At 39.8% G+C, this 24,302-nt stretch overlaps 1 protein-coding gene across 8 annotated transcripts in view; it reads left to right on the top strand.

Moving 5' to 3' along the window:
- atp11a (ATPase phospholipid transporting 11A) overlaps window positions 1–24,302 on the top strand; it is a 62,906-nt gene that overhangs the window by 14,569 nt on the left and 24,035 nt on the right. For all 8 annotated transcript variants that reach the window (XM_012857213.3, XM_012857211.3, XM_012857212.3 and 5 more), the window contains exons 2-10: window positions 17,610–17,732; window positions 17,979–18,068; window positions 18,971–19,051; window positions 19,140–19,247; window positions 19,359–19,487; window positions 20,997–21,100; window positions 21,199–21,246; window positions 23,341–23,405; window positions 23,488–23,569. In XM_012857213.3, the coding sequence (XP_012712667.1) occupies window positions 17,610–17,732; window positions 17,979–18,068; window positions 18,971–19,051; window positions 19,140–19,247; window positions 19,359–19,487; window positions 20,997–21,100; window positions 21,199–21,246; window positions 23,341–23,405; window positions 23,488–23,569 (830 nt within the window). The remainder of the gene's footprint in view (window positions 1–17,609; window positions 17,733–17,978; window positions 18,069–18,970; window positions 19,052–19,139; window positions 19,248–19,358; window positions 19,488–20,996; window positions 21,101–21,198; window positions 21,247–23,340; window positions 23,406–23,487; window positions 23,570–24,302) is intronic.

Here is a 24,302-nt window from a genome sequence, read left to right as displayed (position 1 = left end):
AACAGGGAGAAGATGGTATTAAAAGGTCAGGAAGATCGGAGTTTGGCTGCGAGACTTAAGGGACTGGTAAGAGCAGCAGAATGAAGAGACTGATTGAGGGAAACCTTGTCTGCAACATTTCTCTGCTTTATTACTTTCTGTCCTCCTGAATCCTCTTCTGTTGTTGGGCTTCATTTATTTGCTGCTGCTGCTGCACTGCAGAAATAGTTTCATGAAGGTAGCAGTAACCTGGGCAGCTAATAAAATCCGGCACCGGCTGGTCCCTGCCTTTTCTTAACAATAGCTTAACTTTTGACGTCAGCTATTATTTTTTTTAAGGTGTTTTTAAGTAGAAAAAGTAGAACAAGTCAGAAGCCCTGTTCATTGAGTCATAATTTCAAACTGAGTCTTAAAAAATAACGGCAATTGATTGAGGATTTTTCCCGTTTTTGTACAATTTCGACCTTCCGACCGATTTAGGTGATTCAGATTTCCCTGATAAGTATAAGTAGATAAAAGAGGAGGATTGTAGGCATTTCTCTCTGCCCTGACGGACTCCAGTGACTCTCTTTGCTGGCTGTCCAGTGCCTCAGGTGTTGCGTGCATGATGTGATCGGCCTTTTCAAGCCTCTTTAGCGAAACGGCTCCGTCATGTTGCCGCAAAGATCGACCCCCATCTAAAGCCGCTCCTGGGCGTACATGCAGCCCTCTCCTCTCCTCGCCCAGCGGAGCGGAGCTGTCAAAACTGAATCAGCGGAACCAGGGTGCAACTCAATTGAATCGAAACTGTGTTAGGAATAAATAGTGTCTGATGTCCGGGTGATAGACACATTGTTGACGTTTCAGGTGTCACCTCGACCGAAGAAACTACCGTTGGCTGGAGTCCCGCCATTTGTTCCTTCTCTGTGCACTGCAGCACAGCCTGACCAATGTGGGCTAGTAGGAAGAGGATTACCTGCACATGGAAATGAACTGATGTCGGCTTGGGTGCTGGTGGTTTTCCCCTCTCTCCATTGCATACTGTTGCGGTTTTGAGCATATCAAGACCAACCTTTTGTGTGTACGAAATGCTGCTGTCTACTGAGCAATGTTTCAGACCTGCTCTGACTTCTCAGAACAAGCATAGAGCTAAAGGGTGGGAGAGCCCATCAGTCAACAGACACCAGGAAGGAGAAGCTTAATTGGAAGGTAGATTGTTTTAGTCATGGTGGGGTGGGAGGTGGAAAGCACCCTGGGCGGATTTTACCATGGCCGACTGAAACCACCACCCGCACTCACACCCAAGGACAACCCAGTGACGAGTTAACATAACACGCGTGTATTTAGAGAATACTTTAGAGAGCATCTAAGGACCACAGCCAGGATTTGAACCCAAACCTTCTTGCTGAAAGGCACCACGCTGTTTTCTCAGCCTAATGCTTCTGCACATCATCGCTTCGAGTTTACCCGGACAAGTATCTTCCATAATTAAGTTGGTACGCTCCCACTTCTGGGTGTGCGCACATGTAAATAATTATTTGCAACGCAAGCGGCGTAATTAAGCGTTGTTGTTGTTGTAAGGGAACGGCGCATATACTGCTGGCTCTGTTTGTAGGAGGAGAGCGAAGTGAAACCACGAGGAGTTGGCTAATAAACAATACAGAAGAAGCTTTCCTCCTGATCTCATCAGAGTCTTGGAGATGGCATTACATCACTGTGCAAAGTGAAAGTACCGACACATGGGGATAAAATACGTGCACCCTTAGATGCGCTGTTGATAGTACTGTCAACCTAAGGATAATAAATGCCCACCAGCCAGCAGGACTGCAGGTTTCTGCTAATTGCTTAAGTGCCTTGGATGACCTGTACTGCAGTTTTATTGTAGCTGGATGAGTTGGCTATATACAGGTGCATCTTAATTAACATTGATAATTTGTTTATATCATCTTAAAAAGGGAAAACCATGGATTATACGCAGTAATGAATGCCAGTTTGATCATTTGATAACTTGGTTCATCCCTCCTGACAGAAGTGGCGCAGCTGGATCAGGTCCATCAGCCGCCCTCCTCACACACACACCGTTTCAGCTCTGACCACAACTTTTCTGCTCGACTGCAATCAGGGTTTATTAATTATCACTCCCAATCTTTGACTCTGTTGCCCCTAAGACTCTTTGTAACCAATACGGCCGCATGCTTAGAGTCCACTTCGAGGGTCCATGTGTTTCCATACTTTAACCTTCTGGCTGATGTCTTGAGATTTTGCTTCAGTATTTCCAGAATTGTGTTTTTTTTCCTCATGGTGGCATATGTTTTGGGAAGTGCACCAGTCCCTCTTGTAGCAAAGCTGCACCACATGGTACCTTAACCGCCATACTTCACCGTTGGGTTGGAGTACTCCCTTTTTCCTCCTCAGATCTAACAATGGCCAAACACTTCAGTTTTGGTTTCTTCAGATCACAGGACACGTCTCTAAAAGTGGAGGTCTTGCTGTCTGAGTGCATTTAAAGAATGTAATGTTGCTTTTGGAGTTGTAACGTTGTCTTCCCCGCTGAGTGACTTTTCACCTCATACCTGTGTTTAATGGCAGCCTCAGGTTCAATATCGCCCAGCCCTGGGTGTTGCTTTAAAGCACATCTACAAGTGTGCCTAAAACAAGGTGGGGTCATGGGAAGCGTACAAATTAATGACATCACCATCTGGTCTTTCTGATACTGTTAAAGCCTATAATGTCAGAAAAATGCGATAACTGGTTGTGTCCATTTATACTATGTATGGAAACATGGGATTTCAACTGTGTTTGATATATTTAAGACCGACTGAGAGTAAAGGTCTTTGCTGTGGTGAAGGTTCTCACATAATCTCAATAGGAACACAAAGTTAGGAATCTGTTTCACAAGGAGTCTGTATTGTTTTCTTTTTTTTTTTTTACCACTTTCTGGTTGTCTTTGTTGACTAGAATCGATGGAACTGATTTAGGGGTTGTGTGCCTCCACCAGATGTACAAACATAAAGCGGTTCAACACTTTGCTTGCTTCAGATTTTGCTTCATTCTTGAGCAAAGACGTTATACTGCATAAACAAACACGTCCTACTTGAAGCAGCCGCCCACGTCGGGTCTGTAATAGCCTCCCGACATTCTCAGCTGTGATTTCACGAGTACAATCAGGTGATTTAACCGTAAAGCACTCATCGGAGTCGCTGCAGTCATTATTGGAGCATTAGGCCGAGTCTTATGGGGTGTCACGTGAGCAACAGTGGCACTCCCTTTTGGGGAAAAACAAGTATGGCCAGCAGGTTCATTCCTGTGGCACCCAAAGAATGGCGTTGCTTGTCTGTGGGAAACCCGCAACAATCGCTCTACTGTTCAACTCAGAGAAGCAAAGCCATGTGTCTGTTTGCTGTCTGCCTCTTGTCTTGCATTATTTAGTGTAATATTAGAGCCTAATCATCTAATGAGGTTTCCCATGCTTTCCAAGTCAATATTTGTACTTTTCTATGATATAAAAGGTTAGCGTTAAAGACTGAAGGGTCTATGTGAAAACATGTTTACGGTGTTTCTTTGTGCAGCACATGTATGCTGTGATGCTGCCGGGGAAGATCCTGGATTTAGAGTTGCAGACCTGTTGTAAAAAATAAAAAAAAAATACTTTTGGCATTTTAACACACATAATTAGGAGCCTAAAATTCAAAACAAAGCTGCACCACGTGTCCCACACACATAGGAGGAGGAGCAAACCCAGTTCTGACCCACATCGGTAATGGAAGCAGGTGAATGTCTATTTCAGTTCATGTCATCTCGTGACGGGTAATCTCCTGAGAAATTTCTGTCCTGCCGTTTACCCTCAGATGCTACCTCATTTTTCTTCTTCATGTTTCTCAAAATTCTGATTTAACTTTTAGTATCAACACTGCACCAAAGCTTCTCTATAGTACCTTCATTTAACTGGATTTCAAGTTTAGACTTATTCTTTGAATCGAACCATTAAAGGCTAATTATAATATCTTTTATAGGTAAAATTGAAACATTTACTTATAAAATCTTAAATATTGTATCAGTTCTTTGCTTTTAGTATTTATTTATTTATTGCTTTTGGGGATTACAGTGCAAACCTATGTTTTAGAAATGCTGGGTTAATTCATCTGTACAGTTTTTGACTAATGCAGTGGCACCACATTCTGCATTCAGCTGGAAAATGGCTGTGATCTCTCTTAAAATTTGTTGAATGATTTAATGCTTTAACTTCAAAGGAGATTTTTTTTAATGCTACTCAGGGTTTGGAGTTATTTAGAATTACCACTAAAATTACTCTTTATTTAAAGAGCATAACAATAAACAAGCAAGAGCTACTAATCAGGTCTTCAAGAATTTTAAATCCTTTTATTAATCTACTCAGTATGTGTTTCCTACTTTAAATACAGTAAGAGACACAAACAATGATTAGAAACCGAGACTTTATGCTGATAATACTCTTCTACTATTACATATTAAAGTTTAATTTGAAAGGCATCACATTGATTAAAAGTCCAGCATTTATAAAGAGTTCATTTCTGATTCAAATCCCTAATCAGTTCTTTGATCAGTGGCAGGAAAGAATAAAGGTCAATGAGTTAAAAGTTGCAAATCCACTTTTGGCCAGCGGCTTTCAGCAACAGAACACCGACTACTGCAAAGCAATTAAGTGCCTCACTGTGGTCCAAATAAGACACTAATGGAACCAAATGGACTGACGGTCAGGGGGTTCCCTCTATCGAGTCTATACAGAAAACGTTGGCACAAAAAGCTTTTATTTTGAACTCTGAGACTGGAATGCTGTTTGTCAAGGAGCAGGTCATTGGATGTATAGTTGGGTCCAGTCTTTGGATTAGAAATAGGGTTGGATAGGCAAAAAAGAGACTCTTAGAGGAAGTTACTGAGTTTGGTGATCTTAAAGTGATCAGGCATATTTCCCTCAAAACAGTCAAGGCCTCTTGTAGGGTCTCTGAATATTTCCTTTCTGAGTATTGAAGCTCGGTTGCCTGATCTGGTCTGATCAGTCAATCAAAGGTCTTTGGTAACACAAAAACAATGTCACATTAGATAGCCAATGATAAATGTCATTGCTTTCTTTATAGTGAAGATGTGAATGACTCACTACTCTGGTAGCTCTTGTTGTTTTTTTCTAAAAAAAAAAAATCTGTTAAAAAAAAAGACAGGTTCACAAATCGGGTTTAACAAATGAAGAACTAATATTCAAAGCTATGCCCGCTAATTGTTTATTTCAAAATTTACTTAAAAATAAAGTAAAATTATCTTTTAGCATTGGTCAAGTCAAAACAAACTGGATCTGATTTGGCCGTATGACATCCGTAGCAATCAGAGTATGTTGAAGTGAATGGGGCCACGCAGGCCGCTTGCGATTCACCGCAACTGCGTCTCCAACTGTCTGACTTTGATAGACCAGGATCTGTTTTCACAGGGTACCCCCAGAAAATGGGGTAATCTTGGAGGTAGATGTTGTGGCGGGTTGCGGGAGGAGCGCTAAACGGGGGATTGAAAACACAAGGAGCGTTGCATGACGCAGCTCGCAGGAGCCGCGCAGCCTATTAACCGGGTACCGTAGTGTGCGTCAAGCTAATAACAGCTAGCGTTAGCTTATGTTGACCGGGAGGGTTTCTCCCAGACGGGAACTTTATTCACAATTTTCTGTTGCTCTCAAACATCGAGGCATTTAAAATAAACAATGCTTAGGCTGGAGCGGGTGTGAGTAAAGTCAGGCGGCACGCCAGGCTTATAATACGGTGGGGAAAACCCTGCATCAGTTTGACAGGAAAGTCATGAGTCTGACACAATGGCAAAGTAAAACACATCTGCTATCAGGGAAACAGAGCATTTAAAGAACCAGTGTATTAATTACCTGTGGTACGAGCACAAATGTACTAAAAAAAGGAAAAAGTGAAACGACGTTCTTCTTTGAGCTTATTCTGGTAGCAACTGCAGATTTGTGATTCCTGCCACACCGACTCGTGTTTATGCTGCCAGGATTTCCGGTATACACTCTACTGAGTACTTGATATCATGGGTCCGGTGGTCTGTAGAGGAAACCTCTAGTCGGAGCCTGCTTGTTTTAAAGAACAGGAATCGGAGAGCAAACTGCTGTGTTTTTGCCTGTTAGACGCTTCATAAAAGCCAAACCAAATGTTTTGAATCGCCTCTTTTTTTTACCTTTGTTTACCGGACACCATCTCTGAGGAATAAGATGCTGCTTTCCCTAGACCTGTCATCAGGCAAGGACACATTGAAGAAATTAAAGGATAATTCTGCGGTGTTTGTGTTGTGCTACAAGAACAAAAGTTAAAGGACCAATACGTAATAATGACACCTAGAGGCTGAAATAGGTACAACAGGTTACCACTGACAAACCGTTTCTAAACGGTGTGTTGCTGTTGTGAAACTCCACTGAATGTTTACTTCCACAGGATAGGTATATAATGTATTCTCCTCTACTTCTGGTCAGCTTCTCTTACTGGTATCCATTTTTGCAGCCTGTTGCTCTTTTGCCAAGATAAAATACCAAATGCGGCACTCCGTGTTGGGAACCCTTAACCTGACAACAGCCAGCTGCATGTATCGCTCCGCCTAGCTCCACTCACATACATCTGGGACACGGCTGATTGAAAGTGATTTCCCCAACCAAATTTTTGGTCTGGCCAATCAGGACGCAGGGCGGGTGTTTCATGGATGTGACGTAGTGGAGAAGCCACCGTGAGATTCCAACAACAATGGCGGCTCGCATCGAGGAAGCAAGCATTAGCATTGATGCTGCTATTTCTTCCGTGTTGTCCAATCTACCTAATATTGTTTCATTAAAAGAACATCAGAGAACGGCTCTTAAGGCTTTTGTTGGTGGAAACCATGTTTTCGCCCTTCTCCCGACCGGATTTGGCAAGTTTTGTTTTCCGGGGCGCGTACGCGGACGCGCAACGCGGACGCGTCCCCGGAGCGGTTAGCGGTTAGCGCGAACCATATAAGGAGGCCTATTAGTCCTCAACGCGGTCGGCCCGGGATCGACTCCGACCCGCGGCGCTTTGCCGCCTGTCTTCCCCCCCCCTCTTCCTGTCAGCTCACTGTCAATAAAAGGTGTGCCACTACAGTGTTTCCCGCAGGAATTTGCTTATGCGAGGCGGACCGACTCGCGGACCGGGGGGGGGGGTTTGTACGACACGTTTTCCGCGGACCGGCTCGCGGGAAACCCTGCACTAGAGCCGCAAAGGCGCAAACACATAAAAAAAAAAAAAAAAAAGGGGGTTTTTCCTGCGTCGGTCTCATCAGCGTCACAGGTTAGCTTCGGTGTGAGTGGTTGAAATAGCACGTCGATAAAGATGACAGACAAGTGGCTTATCCAATCATATGCAAGGAGTTTTGATAAGGCCCAGCCTTCAGTAAAGGCAATCCCTATGGCCGTGTCCCAGATGTATGTGAGTGGAGCTAGGCGGAGCGATACATGCAGCTGGCTGTTGTCAGGTTAGGGAACCCTGGGAACTCTCATATGATTGGCTCAGGGACCAGGAAGTAAAAATTTCATGTATTTACTCTGCACTGGAAGTAGAAGTGTAACTGATACCAACAACATTTCAAATATTAAATTCAAACAACAAATGTACAACTGGGCTGTAGTTATTCTCTTTAGCCTATTTCATGTAAGTTATATTAACATTCCAAACACATTTCTTACATCATATATCTGAAGTGTAGATAACAGCTTCTCCTTACCTACATCCTCTCAGATAACTAATTATTTCCCTAACAATAGTGAGTTGTCAATGTTGAAATGTGCAGTAAGTCTTAATAAATGAGCAGCATGGAGGACCCAATACTGTACTTTGAGTAAGATGGTGACACTAAGACTGAATTGTTACATGAGTGGTTGTCCATTTCATCACTGAAATGAGAACAAATTAATATACTATTGGTATATACTAGTAAGACTATTAAAGAACAGCAGATTAAACTGTAAGATATGTAAAGGCCTATATTGAATCAATTTTGCGACCACATCAACAGATTAAATAATTTCTTACTTTTTAGTGTACCAAATTAACCTCGTAATGATGTAATATTTTATGGGCTAAGCCCCTGATGATGAGAATGTCTAGCTCCGCCCCTGTTTTGTACTAATTTACTAATTGACAGTGTGGAAATCTATGTACAATAAAACCAATGTAAATAGTGTTCCTCTGTTTTATTTGTCTTTATCCTAATTCTAGAAGTAGAAATAGTCAAATAGCACTATTATTTTGTGGAACCCTAATTACGCTATTATAACTAAGCAAAAGTCTAAACAAAAAATAGTTGTTAAGGCAGCATCTAGTGTTCTTATACTGTATATTATGTAAAATAAATTACACCTGCTATTTATACCTGAACTGCCTCAAATGGTCAACAAAAAATTAAAGCAATAATAGCAACAAAATATTGGTAAAAGGGAAACCCTCACCTTTTCTTTTTCAGACGGCTGTGTCTAAGAATCTGAATTTTTAATAGCCTACAGTCTTTGCTTTTCCATCTTTCCAGCGGTCTTCAGAACTCCTGCCTGGCACAGAATATTTAGTTTTATAAAAGAGATTAGGTTTTTGTTCATAAAATGTATTATACTTCAGAATTAAATGCTATTTTGAGATGCTAACGTTGGTTACTTACATTTTTCCAGTTCAACAAATCAAAACTCTCTCTGCTGCTTCTGTTCAGAACTGCGCTCAGCAGCTTTCACCTATTTTAGTGCAGATAATATTTAGTTTCTTAACTGGGACTAGTTTCGTAGCCTAGTAATAATTGTGGTAACGGCAGTATCCCAGTATGAATCAAAACTTAAATCTCGCGCTCCAAGCACGCACGAACACAAGCAATAGAAAACAGCCAATCAGGAAGAGGAAAGGCGAAATTTAAGGCAGCAAAACCAATGAGAGTGCTTGAGCACCCCTAAAAATGGCCTAAATACGTCACTGCTTATTGCTCTTTTGAGTCAATTTTTTTTAAAGTTTTTTATTTCCTTTTCAGGCTTGAAATCAAACTTGTATAAATAATAAACGCTGTCTAAATTAATTCTCTGCAGATTGTGGTTAGATATGTTAATATTTGTCAATACATGTCAATACACACGCGTATAAGCCACAGTGAATATACAGAAGACATCCTCTGCCTTATTTCTTTTTTGTATTTTTTCTTTCTTTTTGCTTTTTCTTACCTACTCCTTTTAACCCGTGGTATAACGAGGACATACAGTGTATATATTTGATGCACCTCGTCCTACTTGACTCCTCTTTCCTATGACTACTGATTACTGAGCCGATGTGACATGTGAATTTCTCCAATGTGAGATCAATAAGGCTTATCTTATCTTATCTTATCTTATCTTTATGGAATCCTGGTTAAAATGGAACGCTTTTACTTTCCCTAGTTGTTTTTTAGTAGTTTCTCACACGCAGAGATGAACCAGCTGCACAGAATCGTAAACTCCAATGACTGATTAAAACCAGCCGTCCTCTCATGTGAAGATGGTATCAGAGTGTGTGAGCTGTGAAAACATGAAATCCCACAGGCACATTATAAAACAACTTATTTTTAACGGATTTGCTCCGTATTCTGTTGTCCTTTTCTGTTGCTGCTGGTGGCTGTGGAGAGGACGGTTGCTAGATTTGTCTCACAGATACCACACAGCCTGTTCTGTTCAGCTGCCAGGAAAGGAGCGTCACTTATTAGCTGTTGCATGGATCGAGGTCACCTACCTACTTGGAGCCATTTGCAGAAACACTTAACCAAGTTAGATGTACTCGTACAGAGGATTCAAGGGGGTTTGCTTTAGTTGGTTCTTCATCAGCTGTGAAGGGCGCTGAAAACCCTATAAATGCATTAATTTTTCTATAGATGTAATGGTGTAAAATCTGATGGTCAAGTCATGCTGTAATTGTTGCAAAAATGCCAAAGACGCCAAAGATATATTGACATATATCTTTTGCGTCTTTGGCATCTAAACAAAGGTTTAGAGAAGAATTATCCTCAAGGTGCTATCATGTGTTCCTATCTTGCCATATATGCTGACATATTGAAAATATGAGCTAAATTATTATTATTATTATTATTATTATTATTATTATTATTATTATTATTATTATTATCATCCATCCATCCTTCCATCCATCCATCAATTTTAGCTGGTGCCTATCTCCAGCTGTCAATGGGCGAGAGGCGGGGTACACCCTGGACAGGTCGCCAGTCTACCGCATCATCATCATCATCATCATCATCATCATCATCATCATCATCATCATCATCAATAATAATAATAATAATAATAATAATAATAATAATAATAATAATAATAATAATAATAATAATAATAATAATAATAATAATAATAATAATAATAATAGAATCAGTGAATTGAAATATATGTATAATTGTTTTAGATTTAACAATAAATTCACTTTGTAAACTGTCTCCAAGTGGTGAGAAATGTACTAAAATTATGAGAGTAGGTCATCAGTTTCACTTTAAGGTCGCGACAACTTACCGTAGAGCAGAGTTATACAGGGTTTGTCCAGATATCTGATTTCCTTCTGTTTTGTCTCAGTTATTTCCATTAGATGGTTACTGGTATCAAATTTAATAAAGTCACATTTTCAAAACTACCAAATTTGTACGCCATACCGTCCCTCAGCTGACTCTTGACCACCGAGTACCGTTGTGTTCCCTCTCTGTTGCTGCTCACTGCTGGTTAGCTGGCTTAAAGGAGGCTCTTTCACATTTTCACAGAAAAGACAAATTTGGAATTTTGGAAATATTTCCAGTCACAGAAAACTCTGACAGTCAAGGTTTGGACACTAAAGGAGCGCCACCTGTCGCTCTAATTGAGCTGAAGCTGTTTTTAAAATGCCATTTGGTAAACTGTTTTTTTTTTTATATAATGGATTCATTTATTTTACTGCATTGCTTTTTTATTGCATCTGTTTTTAGGTGTTTATTTTACTTTATTGCAGTATGTACGCTTAGTAGGAAACAGCATTTTGATAAAAAAAAATAAAATGAAATACTTAAAGAAATGATTATACATATGGTCTTAAAATCCTGAATCTCCTGCCAGTCCATGCCTCCTGTTGTGCTTAATGGTTGAATAGTGACTTTTCATAGGTGGATGATGAGGATTTATTATTATCTGATTTGGCCTGACCCGTTGGCCGTGGTGACGCTGAGCGGGACAGATGTGGAGCACAGCTGCTTCCTAATCTGTCACCAAAGCAACGCAAACACACTCCTGGGCGTAGCAGTTTTGCAGAGAAAAATAACCATATATCCAACAAATTTGTGTCTTGTTTTATGCGCATTGGATTGGTTTGTTTTTAATGTGACAACAGAGACACGTTAATTTGCATGTAAATGCACGAAAGATGCATTATCCCATCTTTTTAAACTCATTAGGGCCAAAGCAAATAAAAATTTAAGCCATTTTTCTAATTAATAGTCAGCGGCTTTTGAAAAACACTCATGGTTGCGTTTTGATGCCTGGTGATTCAGAGATGTGTGTTTTCGCCTATCTTTGTAGCTGAGTAGCATTGAAGGGTTCGCACACTGTGGCACACAAGCATTATGCTTGGACATCCAAAGTAGATACACGGTGCGTAAATTAGAAGGCATGATAACACCTTTTTAGGTTTTGTTGAGACTCATTTCCAGCGCTGCCTGGTGCCGAGGGAGATAAAACTCTTCAATCATCAGAAACAACAAGGCAGCCATGTGAAGCCGCGGACAAACACGGGTTTGTGTGTTTTACCGGGACTTTTACGTTTGCTTTTGCTCTTCTCGGCGTCCTCCAAATGTTATCAGGGCTTGGCAGGCGTCATGCAGAATTAGCTCCAATGACACGGACCCAATGTCAGCGTCACAAACGGTTTTCTGGGGCTATTTCTCGGAATGCAAGTTGGTGAATATGGTTAATAAAGAGAAATTATACTCTTTATTTGTAATATAATTAAAAAAATATTACGAGTCAGAAAATGGGTGAGAAAAAAATACAAATTAAAACTACAGTACAAGCATTTTTTCTTTCTGTTGTATATTTCTGTATAATGCCTCAGATTTGACCTTTCACCTTGCATCCAAGCGCATTAAAATACTCCCAAAATATAGGAAATATAAAAGCTGGCCTGTTGTAAATTTATTTCTGAATGTCTGAAGTTTAAATCTTTCTAAAGGGTTTTCTGCTTTGCTAATTCTGCTTTAAAGTAATCCAAAATGATGTGCTACTTTAAATATTGGTTGTTGTTAATATGGGATTTACTCAGTGGAAGGCCAACATTTTTTTATGTGAGTGGTTTGAAAAATTATAGATTTTTTTTAAATCACCCCAAGTCTGTCTTTGATTGGCTAGTCGGTGCTTTGTGGCCTCTGCTCACCCACAAGTGAATGTTAGGAAACAAAACTAGAGAAACTGAACCAGAATCTATCAAGAAAACACGGCTGACCGGCTCAAAGAGGCCTGATCAACCTGTCAGATTTGGTTGTGTTAAATATTTTGTGTTCGCATCGTTCTCTAAATAATGTTGCTATATGTTTCTGTAAAGTTCCTGCATGCTGATTTAATGAGGGCTGGTACAGCGGTTCGGTCCATTGTAAGGTTCTTGAATCTTTTTATCTTTTAGTGCAGCTGCTGGAGCTGACAGATCAAGGCTGGGGTTGAACCTTGGTTACTTTGGTTTTCCTCTTAGATTAGAAACCAGGCTTCTGCTGTACAAACATTTTCTTTAGTGTCTCATAACAGCTATAAACTCTTGATAAATGTCAGATATTTAATCAGTTTGGATATTCCAACACTTTCCCTAGTAATAACACTTTGCTCTAACCTTTAATTAGTAGAGCAGGATTAGCGTAGTATCTCTGTTTTTGTGTTAGAAGGGTTATGTGTTTTCATAGATATTAGACTGAAGATACATTTTGTTCTTGTCTAGTCTAATCTTGATATGTAGTGTAATTTGATATGATTCTAAATAAACCCAAATCCTGAGAAATATACATAAATCTACTTGGGACAGTTGAATGGGAAGATCAACAATCAAATGTTTAAGAATTTTCCCCTTTAAAAATGTCTACAGGAAGCAGCTATAATGATCCCAATAAGTAGGTTATCATGCTTTAATCTAAGGAAATTCAGGAAATGATAGGATACAAGGTCTATGACGTCGTGTTGACTAATTATGGTGGGATAAATTGACCCTAAAGATGCAGATTGCTCTTGATTGGCTGTTGTTGCCGCTAAGCGTAGCACCAGCAGTTTCTATTATTGACTATTCACCAAATGCCTTTGTAGTTTCTCAGGTTATATTTTTCCTGATAAAATGGGTTTGATCTGAACTGCGGCAAAAGTAAATCAACATAAGAACTGAAGGGGCCAAATAGCTTTCCACTGTGCTGTTCCCCCTACATGCTGATCTGTGAAGGATTTTGAAGGCTCCCATGCTTCTCTGATGTAAATGCTTATGTGGTGAGAATAGCCTCAGCAGGTTCCTTTCTGTCTCCTTGCAGCGTCGTAGAAGTTCAGTGATGAGAGTTGATTTTTTTTTTTCCTGTACCTGAATCGGGTTGAGGGTTGTTGTGAGTGGGTGGTTACACTGGGGGGTGGTAAAAGTGGCTTTTTTAAGGAAACATTGCGTGCTGTGTGAGTGGGTGGGCGGGTCCAGCTCTTCCTGTTTACTATGTGTTCCCGATCACAGCAGGGCTTCAGCTTTCTGGCTTCTGCTTCCAGGTCCAGAGGGAACGGCGTGGGCTATTTTTGAAGAACTGGCACATTCACACGTTGAAATTGGATGGTTGAGAGTCTTGGTGATGCAATGAATAATTTATTTCTTCCCATTTCTCTTCATCTATGATGCTTTTTGCCATTTTGTGTATTTGCATAACAGGTATGGATAATAATTCTTACAAAACCCGATATGATTATCAACCTGATACTGGAGCGTAAACCTGTAGCAGCATAGCTACAAAGATTGACCGGGATAATTATAGCCCATCTAACTACATTAGAGAAAGGAACGTTTTAAGGCTGGTCTTGAAAGTAGACAGACTCCTCCCATCGTAGTACTTTTAAAAACTCCAGAAACCTCAACTACACCTGCAGTACTCGAAGAAAGTGCTACGTTGGGGACACTTGAAACGGTATAGGGTGGAGCTGCATTTATATAAGAATAATTTTTATTATGTTTAACAGGAAGCCAATAGAGTGAAACACGACCTCTCATTTTAATTCCGATTTTTTTTTGGTCAGTTTTTCTATACGTTTAGTGGATCATCCCACTGATTTTTGGGATAAAATGTACACATAATAGACGGTGGGTAGCCTGTCTAAATATATCACCTACAGGAGTAACTACAGAGGTAGCTTTGTGTCTGTCCCTGTATGACTCCTCTCATACATGTTTGATGCCGTGAGATGTATTAGCCTCTGAGAGCCGGTCCCTGGAGGGTTGGCCTCGCTCTCTACTACCGCGACTGTAAGAAAAGATGAGGATGCAGAGTGAGACAGACAGAAACAAAGCCTCCGTGCTCTCCCCTGCTTCTCTGCCTACCGCAAATGTTTCCCTTCCAACTATAAATACGCTCCTGAAACCTGCCACGCGCTGAAACACAAAACGCCGCTAAAAGTTATTATAGTGGTCCAGAAAGCCTAAGGTCTCCGGTTACATCCGAAGGCCGGAGCACCCCCGGCTTTTATTATCTGAAGATGCTATTTTATTTGATTAAATGCAGACGGGCTTTCATGTAAAAAGCCCAAATCGGGATAAAAGCAGAACATAATCGATGCAGGAGAGATGGCCGGCTTAGAGGCCGTCCAGGTTGTGGCGAGGGAGGGAGTGGAACGAGGTGAGAAAACCAATAAAGCTGCATTACTGGCAAAAACCGGCGGCAGCAGCAGACGCCTGTGGTCCTGTCCTTCCTGGTGTTACTGCAGCCGCAGATGGCAAATCAGCAAACGTTTTGGCTAACTTCAACCATAAATAATGGCATTACTTTTAGGTGCTATTGATAGCTGCAGAATCCAGATTTAGACATGCTGCAATAGGGATCCAAGAGATCCGAATCGCTCAGCATTGTGCACGCTGCTTCCTGTCTGAAAGGCCTGCAAGGTGGCTTTAAGACAAATGATGCCGACCTATAAAAGTTCACATGAACGCTAATGCTCGGTTTATACAGTTTATCTGCAAAGTAATACAAAAAATGCATTAGGAGAGCTGAAACGCCTTACATTACAAACGAAATCTACCGTATTTTCCGGACTATAAGTCGCTCCGGAGTACAAGTCGCACCCGCCATAAAATCCATAATAAAGAAGGAAAAAAACATATATAAGTCGCACTGGAGTATAAGTCACATTTTTGGGGGAAATTTATTTGATAATATACAACATCAAGAACAGACATGTCATCTTGAAAGGCAATTTTAAATAAAAATAGAACGGAGGCAACAACAGGCTGAATAATTGTACGGTTAGCTTACGCTACATGACACAACTGAGAACGTGCCTGGTATGTTAACATAACATATTAAAAGCTATTCAGATAACTATAGCATAAATAACATGCGAAGAAGTTAACCAAAGCGCCCGTGTCACTCCACATAACTAAAATCCAGTGAAATCTTCATCCTCGGTGTCACTTTCAAATAACTCCGTTAACTCCGGAGGTAGAAGATGCGGCACTTCCGCTTCTACGTCGCTTACGTCTGATTCAACACAGGCCTAGAGCGCCCTCTAGCGGTTTGGTGTGAAAATAACAGGTGTAATGATATACCGGTAAAAATGTGTAATAATTTCACACATAAGTCGCTCCAGAGTATAAGTCGCACCCCCAGCCAAACTGAAAAAAACTGCGACTTATAGTCCAGAAAATACGGTAAAACGGAAATCTGTCCACCTCCACCGATAGATTAATGACTTCGCACAATCTAAGAAGGCTTTAAGTTCAAACTTGCTAGTGCAGATAGCCAACAGGCGTGTGTGTGTGTGTGTGTGTGTGTGTGTGTGTGTGTGTGTGTGTGTGTGACAGAGAGGAGAGGTGACGGATAGTGAGAGTGTGAACTGGGCCATGTGGCCTCTCTCGACACTCAACGGTCACAGATTACTGTCGCCTCCTATTAGGCCGTGTGATTGTCCTTGCATGCGTTTGTCGTCAGGCTGTTTGTTGTGAGGAATTAAAAATCTCACGTAGCTTATTGGCCGTGATTGCTGCAGGTGACGGCCTCAATAAAAGTGTAATGCAGAATGGCTGAAAAGAAAAACAAGATGGACAAGAAGGATTATGGTTAAGTTGATTTAGTAAAGGCTGCCTCCCACTCAGGTTAATGTGGGTCAAAGGGAGAGGAGCCCCAGCCTGCGTGTTGGGATATAAATGTGCTGCTGGCATAAACAAACAATTCAATCCATTATGTTTAGTAAAAACTTTTAGATAATTGATGCATATGCTTCTGAAAATGGATATAAGGATGGTGTTCATCTTTGTCCAGTCTTCTTTAGCAGTCCCTCACCATCACACGTCTTCCACCATGCCTACCTGTGGCCTTAAGTTGCTTTTCTACGTCAGTCGTGTCCATCAGATGAGCCCAGCACGCCACTCTTCTGCAACTCCGCTTCTTGTTCGGCTTCGTTTTTCAGGATTCATCTGTTTCCAGTTTTTCCCCATTACTGCTCTGACTGTAGATGTAAGATGCTATTTTGTTGAAGACGTTTTTTCATTTACAAAGATCAGCACATCTTAACAAGGTAATTCCCTGGAAAGTTTAGAAACGTTTTAATTGGGCGGAAATGATGTAATATCAGGCTTGCCTTTGTTAGCAGATTAACTTTTTCTTTTCTTTTTATCAGTGAACCTGCAACAGTATGTTATGTTTGAAATTCTGGTGGATCAAAAACCCTGTTGAGTAGAAAAATAAATAGTTTGCACAAAAATCTTTTCACTTGAAATGTGGAAATAGGATATTTGTATGATGCAACTTAAGTACTAAAGGGGCTCAGCTAATTGTTGTGTTTGTTTTCCAAGCACTCCTATTGCCTGAAATGCTTTAGGTCTAAAATTAAATCTGTTTCTGTTTTTTACCTGCCATATATGACATTCCAGGTAATAAACCCCCCCACAGCTACAAAGTCAAGATTTTCTGTATTTTTAAACACATTTTCTTTTAAAAAAGGAATTAAAGGTGCAAAAGAATCTTTTGAAAATTTTTTTCCAGGATCTTATTTTAATCTTTGCGCTATTAGTTGGGTTTTCCACTAAATATGTTAGACCGGCTGAATAATTGAAGGAGGTGTGACAAAATGTTCCATGCAATATACAGTGGTAGAAAAATGGAGGAAACTTCTGATCGCTTGGTGAAAATGTGTCTGGGGGAGCGTGCGCCATTCCTGCTGCTTCCTGTCTGAGTCACATACACATCCCTGTGTGTGTGGCAACAAAATAAACCCTCATTCACTGAGAAATGATTCACCGACTCATTGTCTCCCTGCTGCCAATGTCTGTGAATCACACCAAGGCGGATTTGAACTGTGTAAATAAATCAGAGACACTAACAACACGTTTATGTTAAAGTGTAACACGCCTTCGGGGCTCGTTCTTGTCTTCTTCCCGCTGCAGTGTGCTGGTGAGGAGAACTGTGTAGACACCAGGACAGTGTACATTGGACATAAGGAGCCTCCTCCAGGAGCGGAGGCCTTCATACAACAAAGGTTTCCAGACAACAGAATCGTCTCCTCCAAGGTCAGCGACAGTAAACACAAGTGATCTCTATTCAGCTTTCACTGTGGCCCATTTCTTTTTTGCAGCAGGACTCTGGATTAAAGCAGAGCTCTGAGTGAGCTGTTTTAGGAAAAGGCTTTTCATCCACTGACGTTTTAGTCCTTATGTCTCTGTTACTCACAGAAAACATGACGTTGGCCTTGATCTTTTCATGTTCCTGTTTAAGATGCCTTTCAACAGATTTTTTTCACTTCCTCCTGTTTCCAGTACACTTTCTGGAACTTCGTCCCCAAGAACATGTTCGAGCAGTTCAGAAGAGTGGCTAACTTCTACTTTCTCATCATTTTTCTGGTTCAGGTAAAATATTCTTCAGTTAAAACTGACTTACTTGTTCCCAGTTTTCCAGAGATTAAGCATTTCTGCTGCATCTGCACACATGGGTACAAATATCAATTTAGTCCCATTTAACTTGTTTGTCTTAAAGATCTTCATTGTTAGGCTATTTTGGCTAAAACGCACAACCTAGTGAAATAATTCTTGTAACTTTTACAAAATTAAAATACAATTTCCTCAGCATGTCCTCTAAAAGACCTGCTGATGAACCACTCGTTGGATCCAGGCTCGTTGAATCAGGACTTTAGACATCACTGGTCAAACCCTAAAAAGCAATAATCTATCCTCCTAAATTTACGAATTTTCACAGGCAAATTTACTCTCCAGGTGTCAGATATTTCAGATTTCTACAGTATTTTTTCTATTTTTGGTGGTATTCCTTGCATGGTTGTATATTTTGCCACATTAATTGCCATTTCCTTAAAAGTTTGCATTCCTCTAAGTTAAGTTTTCATTAAATTGGATGTTTTTAAGGATTTATTTGTGCGTATTATCAAATTGGATGGTGGATCCTCAACAGAGGCATCATCTGTCTTGTCTGTTCGGATTAACTGTAATTTATCACATCCGTTTTCAGGCAAATTGCCCCAAGAATATATTGGTTAAAAAGCTCAAAGTTAAACTTTATTTCTGCTGTGTAATAACAGTCGTGCTGTAGGATATTTAAAGGAAGACTTTATTTTTGATTTTAAATACCGAAAGGAAATGTAGCCTTTGAGGTAAAAGGGAAAAATATGCATGTTGAAATACCTTTGTTTATTGTTCAGAGTTGACTTATTTTCCTGCTTAGTTTTGTGTGGTTTCTTTTTTTTTTCTCCCCATGGCCATTATTTGCCTTTGAAATATTTGTGGGTGTGTGACCGCAGTTGATCATCGACACTCCCACAAGTCCAATCACCAGCGGTCTGCCGCTCTTCTTTGTCATCATAGTGACCGCCATTAAACAGGTGAGGCCCGCTCTGTCCTGCTGACCGCGTCTGCGTCGGCGCTGACGCCACACGCCTAACCAGCTCCGCCTCTCTGCCTCCCTCACAGGGCTATGAGGACTGGCTGAGACATAAAGCAGACAACGCTGTCAACCTGTGTCCCGTCCACGTGGTGCAGCACGGCAGGGTGGTCCGCACGCAGAGTCGCAAGCTGAGGGTGTGTGACTGGGAACGTTTCCGTGGGTTCACTCAGAGCTAAGAGAACCAGAGGAGGGAAAGCTTGGCTGATAGATTTATGAACTGCCTTTTGTTCCTCTGTCCACCTCAGGTTGGAGACGTGGTGCATGTCAAGCAGGACGAGACCTTTCCGTGCGATCTCATTCTTCTTTCCTCGTCTCGAGATGATGGCACGTGTTACGTTACAACGGCCAGCCTGGACGGCGAGAGCAGCCACAAGGTGTGCTTCATCGAGTTATTTCCTGTATTGAAGTTACTTTATGTTACAATTCTCACATTACATTCACAAGCTTTAATGGATTTTGCTGTGATCAACATAAAATGGGGCACGATGTTGGAAGCGGAAGGAAAATAATGCATGGTTTCTACATTCTTACATTAAAATATCTGAAAAGTGTGGCATGCACGTGTGTTCAATGCCTTCTATTAAATTTCATTACCCATTGTGAAACATGGTGATGGCAGCATCATGGTGTGGGTTGCTGCTCTTCTGCAGGAACATGAATCCAGTCAGAGTTGATGGGGAAAATGGTCTGGAGCTAAAGACGCAGCTATACGTAGAAAAGTTTAAAAAAAAACAGTTTAAATCAAAGCTATGTTGTGTGTTAGAATGGTCCAGTCAAAGTCCAGACCTTAATATAATTAGAATTACATAGCAACACAAGTTTGTCTTTCTAGAGACATGTCAGTCTCTAGAAAGATTTGCAGAACTGCAACCAAAGTTGTATCACCCAGTTCTGGGTTGATTATTAAAATGATCCCCATCAATATTAAATAGCTTTGAACATGAAATGGATAAATAGTCTCAACAAATAATTAATTAAAATAATGGATAATGACTGAAATAATCATAAACACATCTTCAATATAGTGTACTTGGAGAGTCTTTGGAAACAATTAAAAATAAATAGAGACTGAGGTCCAAATGTATTAAACTATAAAAAAGCTAACTTGCAAAGTTACGTTATCAATAATAAAATGGTATAATTAAAAACAAATTTCATTAATTTTAATGGAGCTGCTAAAATATCCTATATTTTATTCATGGGAGTTCCAGCCATATTCTGTATCAGATGCTTGCCTGTCAGTCTAAGCTGGTGTTTGCACACATTTGTTGTGTTACTGAGTAGCGCAGACACCCCAGAGTAGCATATCATCCTGCACATTGTCTGTTTGTTCATCTTTGTCCACACAAATTAACTCAATGTACATTTTTTGTGTTCCTCTTCACAATTATGCGTTGCTTTGTGTTGGTCTGTCACATAATATCCCTCATTTCTACGTTGTGTAATGTTATGTGACAAAATGGGGGGAAAGGGTAGGCCTTGTACAGAATAGGAACCACACCGCAAAAACGGATCTAAAAATAACTAAAATGTTCTTAAAATGTGTGTTTTTGTCCTAGATTTGAGCAGGTAAATAGTATTATCTGCCAATAGAATGAATATTTTGAACCCTAAAATAGGATAATTAGACATCCTGCATAAGGTGATGGAGATGAGTTGTTCCAATTTTAAGTGCAAAAGTCTTATTCCAATGGCAGATCATCTTATTTACCTGCTCAAATCAAGGACAGATACACTCATTTTGAGAAAATATTACTTATTTTTAGTTCTGTTTTTGCAGTGCATATCTAGCAGTTATGTGTTCTTTGTTCACCATGTGTCATGTTTGCATTGTTTTTACCATTTGCTTCAGTGTAATTTCTACTTTCTTCTCTCTGAGACAGACGTACCACGCAGTTCAAGACACCAAAGCCTACAAAACGGAGAAAGAGGTCGCCTGCATCCACGCCACTATAGACTGTGAACAGCCGCAGCCAGACCTGTACAAGTCAGTGCAGCAAACACAGAAGCACCGGGTGGAGTCGAAGCTTTGAACAGAAACACGTCTGATCTCACGTCTTTTCTGCTCTTCTCTGTCCACAACAGATTTAGGGGCAATATCAACATTTACATGGGAAACGAGCCAGTGTCCAGGTATTCTGAGCATATCACGAATAACTGTTTCTAGTAAAGATTAATGGGATTTGATTTGACTTTTAAGACCTGCATCACATTCTGAGCTGCACTTTGAAGAGAGTCCACACTCCTGGTAAAATGCCGGGTTTTGTGATCATTTAAAAACCGCCTTCGATGGGACGTACATCCGCACAGTCTATATATGGTCTAAATATGGAAAGGTCCAACAACCCGACTGTATAAGTTTATACACCCTTTAATTAATACTTTGTTGAAGCAAAAGGAAGCTAACAGTAAGTAAATTTTTCTTGAAATGAGTGTGCTTGGCAATGATTTTAGCAGGTAAATAAGATTATCTGCCAATGGAATGAGTATTTTGAACCCTAAAATGATATAATTAGATATAGCCCACTTGAAATAAGATGATGGAGATGAGTTGCTCCTATTTTGCAAAAATTTTATTCCATTGGCAGATCATTTAAACTTGCCTGCTCAAATCAAGGACAAATACACTAATTTCAAGAAAATTTTACTTACATTTAGTTCCCTTTTTTGCAGTGCTTTTGATTCAGTTTCAGCATCTAGTCTTGTTTGGTAAGAGTCAGCCTCCCACATCTTCATGACTTGACAATATTTAGTCACTCTACCGGAGTTTCTGTCAGATTTACGAATGATTTCTAGCCAGGCAATTCTAAAACTTTAATTTCCATCTCCCAAAGTCATCATTTTTGTTGATTTGGAAGAACGCTTCAATTTACTACTAATTTATCATCATCTTCAGCTTTCTACCAGCTATTTCTAGGTTTTATGGTCAGAAATGTCTGTCATTTTCACCCACCTCAAAAAACAAAAAACACCCGTTCCCCTCCAAGAAATTTAAGCCTGGATTATATGTTCTCCACTGCTATGATTCACTGATTGTTTGGCTTTTTAGTAATGTTCACTATTGTTTTTGTGTCAAGTATATCCTTTTAAATGATTGTTTAGTTTTGGTTTCATTAGATTATAGCAAATCTTATTGCAAGGATTTAGAACAGTGGAATCTAAACTGCGGCCCACGGGCCATTTATGGCTCCTGAAGTTCGAGGATGGTACAAATTTAGCCCGTCAGCGCAGGAAGTTGATGCAATTTTAATTTTATTTTTTTTAGTCGGGATGAATATGTTTTAGTTTTAGGGCGAGATTTTAAAATCTTCAAAAGGAAAATTTTATTTGCAACACGATGTATTTTACATCCAACGCCTTTTACTCAAAAGTAGACTGGGGCATTCATTAAAAGTAAATGATTTCAAATAAAGGTTGATACATATATTGCTCTCCTTGCTTCAATTAGACGGAATAAAATCAATAAAAAATAAGGAAGATCTGCCAAACTCTCTATTTACACATACGTTGTTTTAGAAAAAAAATCTAAAGTTTGTCTGTTTCATTTAAATAATGCATGTTTAGATTATTGTTAATTGGTATTGTAAAAAAAAAAATCAATTTTAAATATTTTTGCAATTAAAAAAATAAAAATAGGAGTTTTTGTCACCTATGGGGTACAATAGTCTTGGGGTCACTGAGGGATTTTTTTATAGTCTTCTAATCACCTGATACCTTTTAAACTATGAAATTCTTCCTTTTATTTGAAATCTCTGCAAACCTTGGCATTAGAGACTAAATGATGCAAATGAGAAAGTTAAACAGGTTCCTATTAAGGACAGCTGGACTTTATTTATTGTTATTATGAATCTAAGCAATGGAGGGCAGGTTGCTGAATTGAATCCAAAGTTGCGTCAATCACTATTCGATTAAGGGTGTTAACACTTATGCAATCAAGTTAGAAAGAAGCTTTGATTATTTTCATTTGATTTGAAGAGGATATTTACATTAAATCACAAAAATCGGTCATTGTAATAGAGATGTGTAAACCTTTGAGAGCCACGGTATGCTAAATTTGCACATTGCCATTAACTGCAGCAGGTAGTTTTTATTTGTCTTAGTTTTTGGATGCATCAGAAAATGTTTTTTTTTGTTGATGTTGGTTTCATTGTTTTTGTAATAAAACCGGTTTATTTCCTGCAGTAGCGATCAAAGTAACGGCACTAAATGAGCGTTTGTCCTTTGTAGGTCGTTGGCTTCTCAGAACTTGCTGCTTCGGGGAGCGACGCTTAAAAACACTGAATATATCTTTGGTAAGGCACAGAGAATATGTCAAAGCCTTTATAAGTAGTTCAGTAGTTAGTGTGTTTTAAACTACTTTCTCGCTGCATTAAGGTGTTGCTATCTACACTGGGATGGAATCCAAGATGGCTCTCAACTACCAGTCCAAGTCTCAGAAACGATCGGCGGTGGAAAAGTAAGCTTTTTAATTTTAGAACCCCCCCATCCTCTAACTCGAGCATGTTGCATCCAAGCTCCACTCTCACCAGCTGAAGAATCGTATTTTTCTCACACTGGATTAGATAATCATCTGATTTCTGCCCATCCATCTGTTCACGTCTCAAACTTTAATTTATTCACTGACTGCTGGTTTGGTGGGGCTCGCTGCAGCGTCTCCGTCTATTTTTCTTCCATCTGGCGTTGATGGAGTCGTCTGTCCAGATGGCTTGTGCAAATGACTGACTGGAGGTGGAAGTCATTTGCAGTTGGTTACTTTGCGACGGATTATTTTCATTTCCATTCGTCTTCGTTTTACCATCCGCACCTGTCTGACTGTAGCACTTATCTTTGTTTTCCTAACTTAGGGGGAGAAAAAAACACTGTAAAGGCTGGGATGTAAGATGTATAAAACTGTGGATCCAATAGTTATTTATTAATTTAAACAGCTTCTTGTGTAAAGAAATATAAATAAAATATATGTTAACAAGACTGCGACTGATTCAGCGAGTTATGTAATTCATTTAGCGCCACTACTTTTTCTTCCTAAAACAAACCTTTTTTTGTTATTAATCAATAATGAATGCACATCACTTTGTATAACAGTACCAATGTGAAGGTTTGTATATTACTTTGGCCTTTTAATTATTTATTTGACCTGCTGGATTTTCAGGTTGAGATGATTATATAACAACCAACTTAAAAAAAAAACC

The sequence above is a fragment of the Fundulus heteroclitus genome, chromosome 24, assembly GCF_011125445.2.
Source record: "Fundulus heteroclitus isolate FHET01 chromosome 24, MU-UCD_Fhet_4.1, whole genome shotgun sequence".
Lineage (NCBI taxonomy): Eukaryota > Metazoa > Chordata > Actinopteri > Cyprinodontiformes > Fundulidae > Fundulus > Fundulus heteroclitus.
Note: the sequence above shows the minus strand (reverse complement) of the source record. Positions and strands in the feature narration are given on the sequence as shown.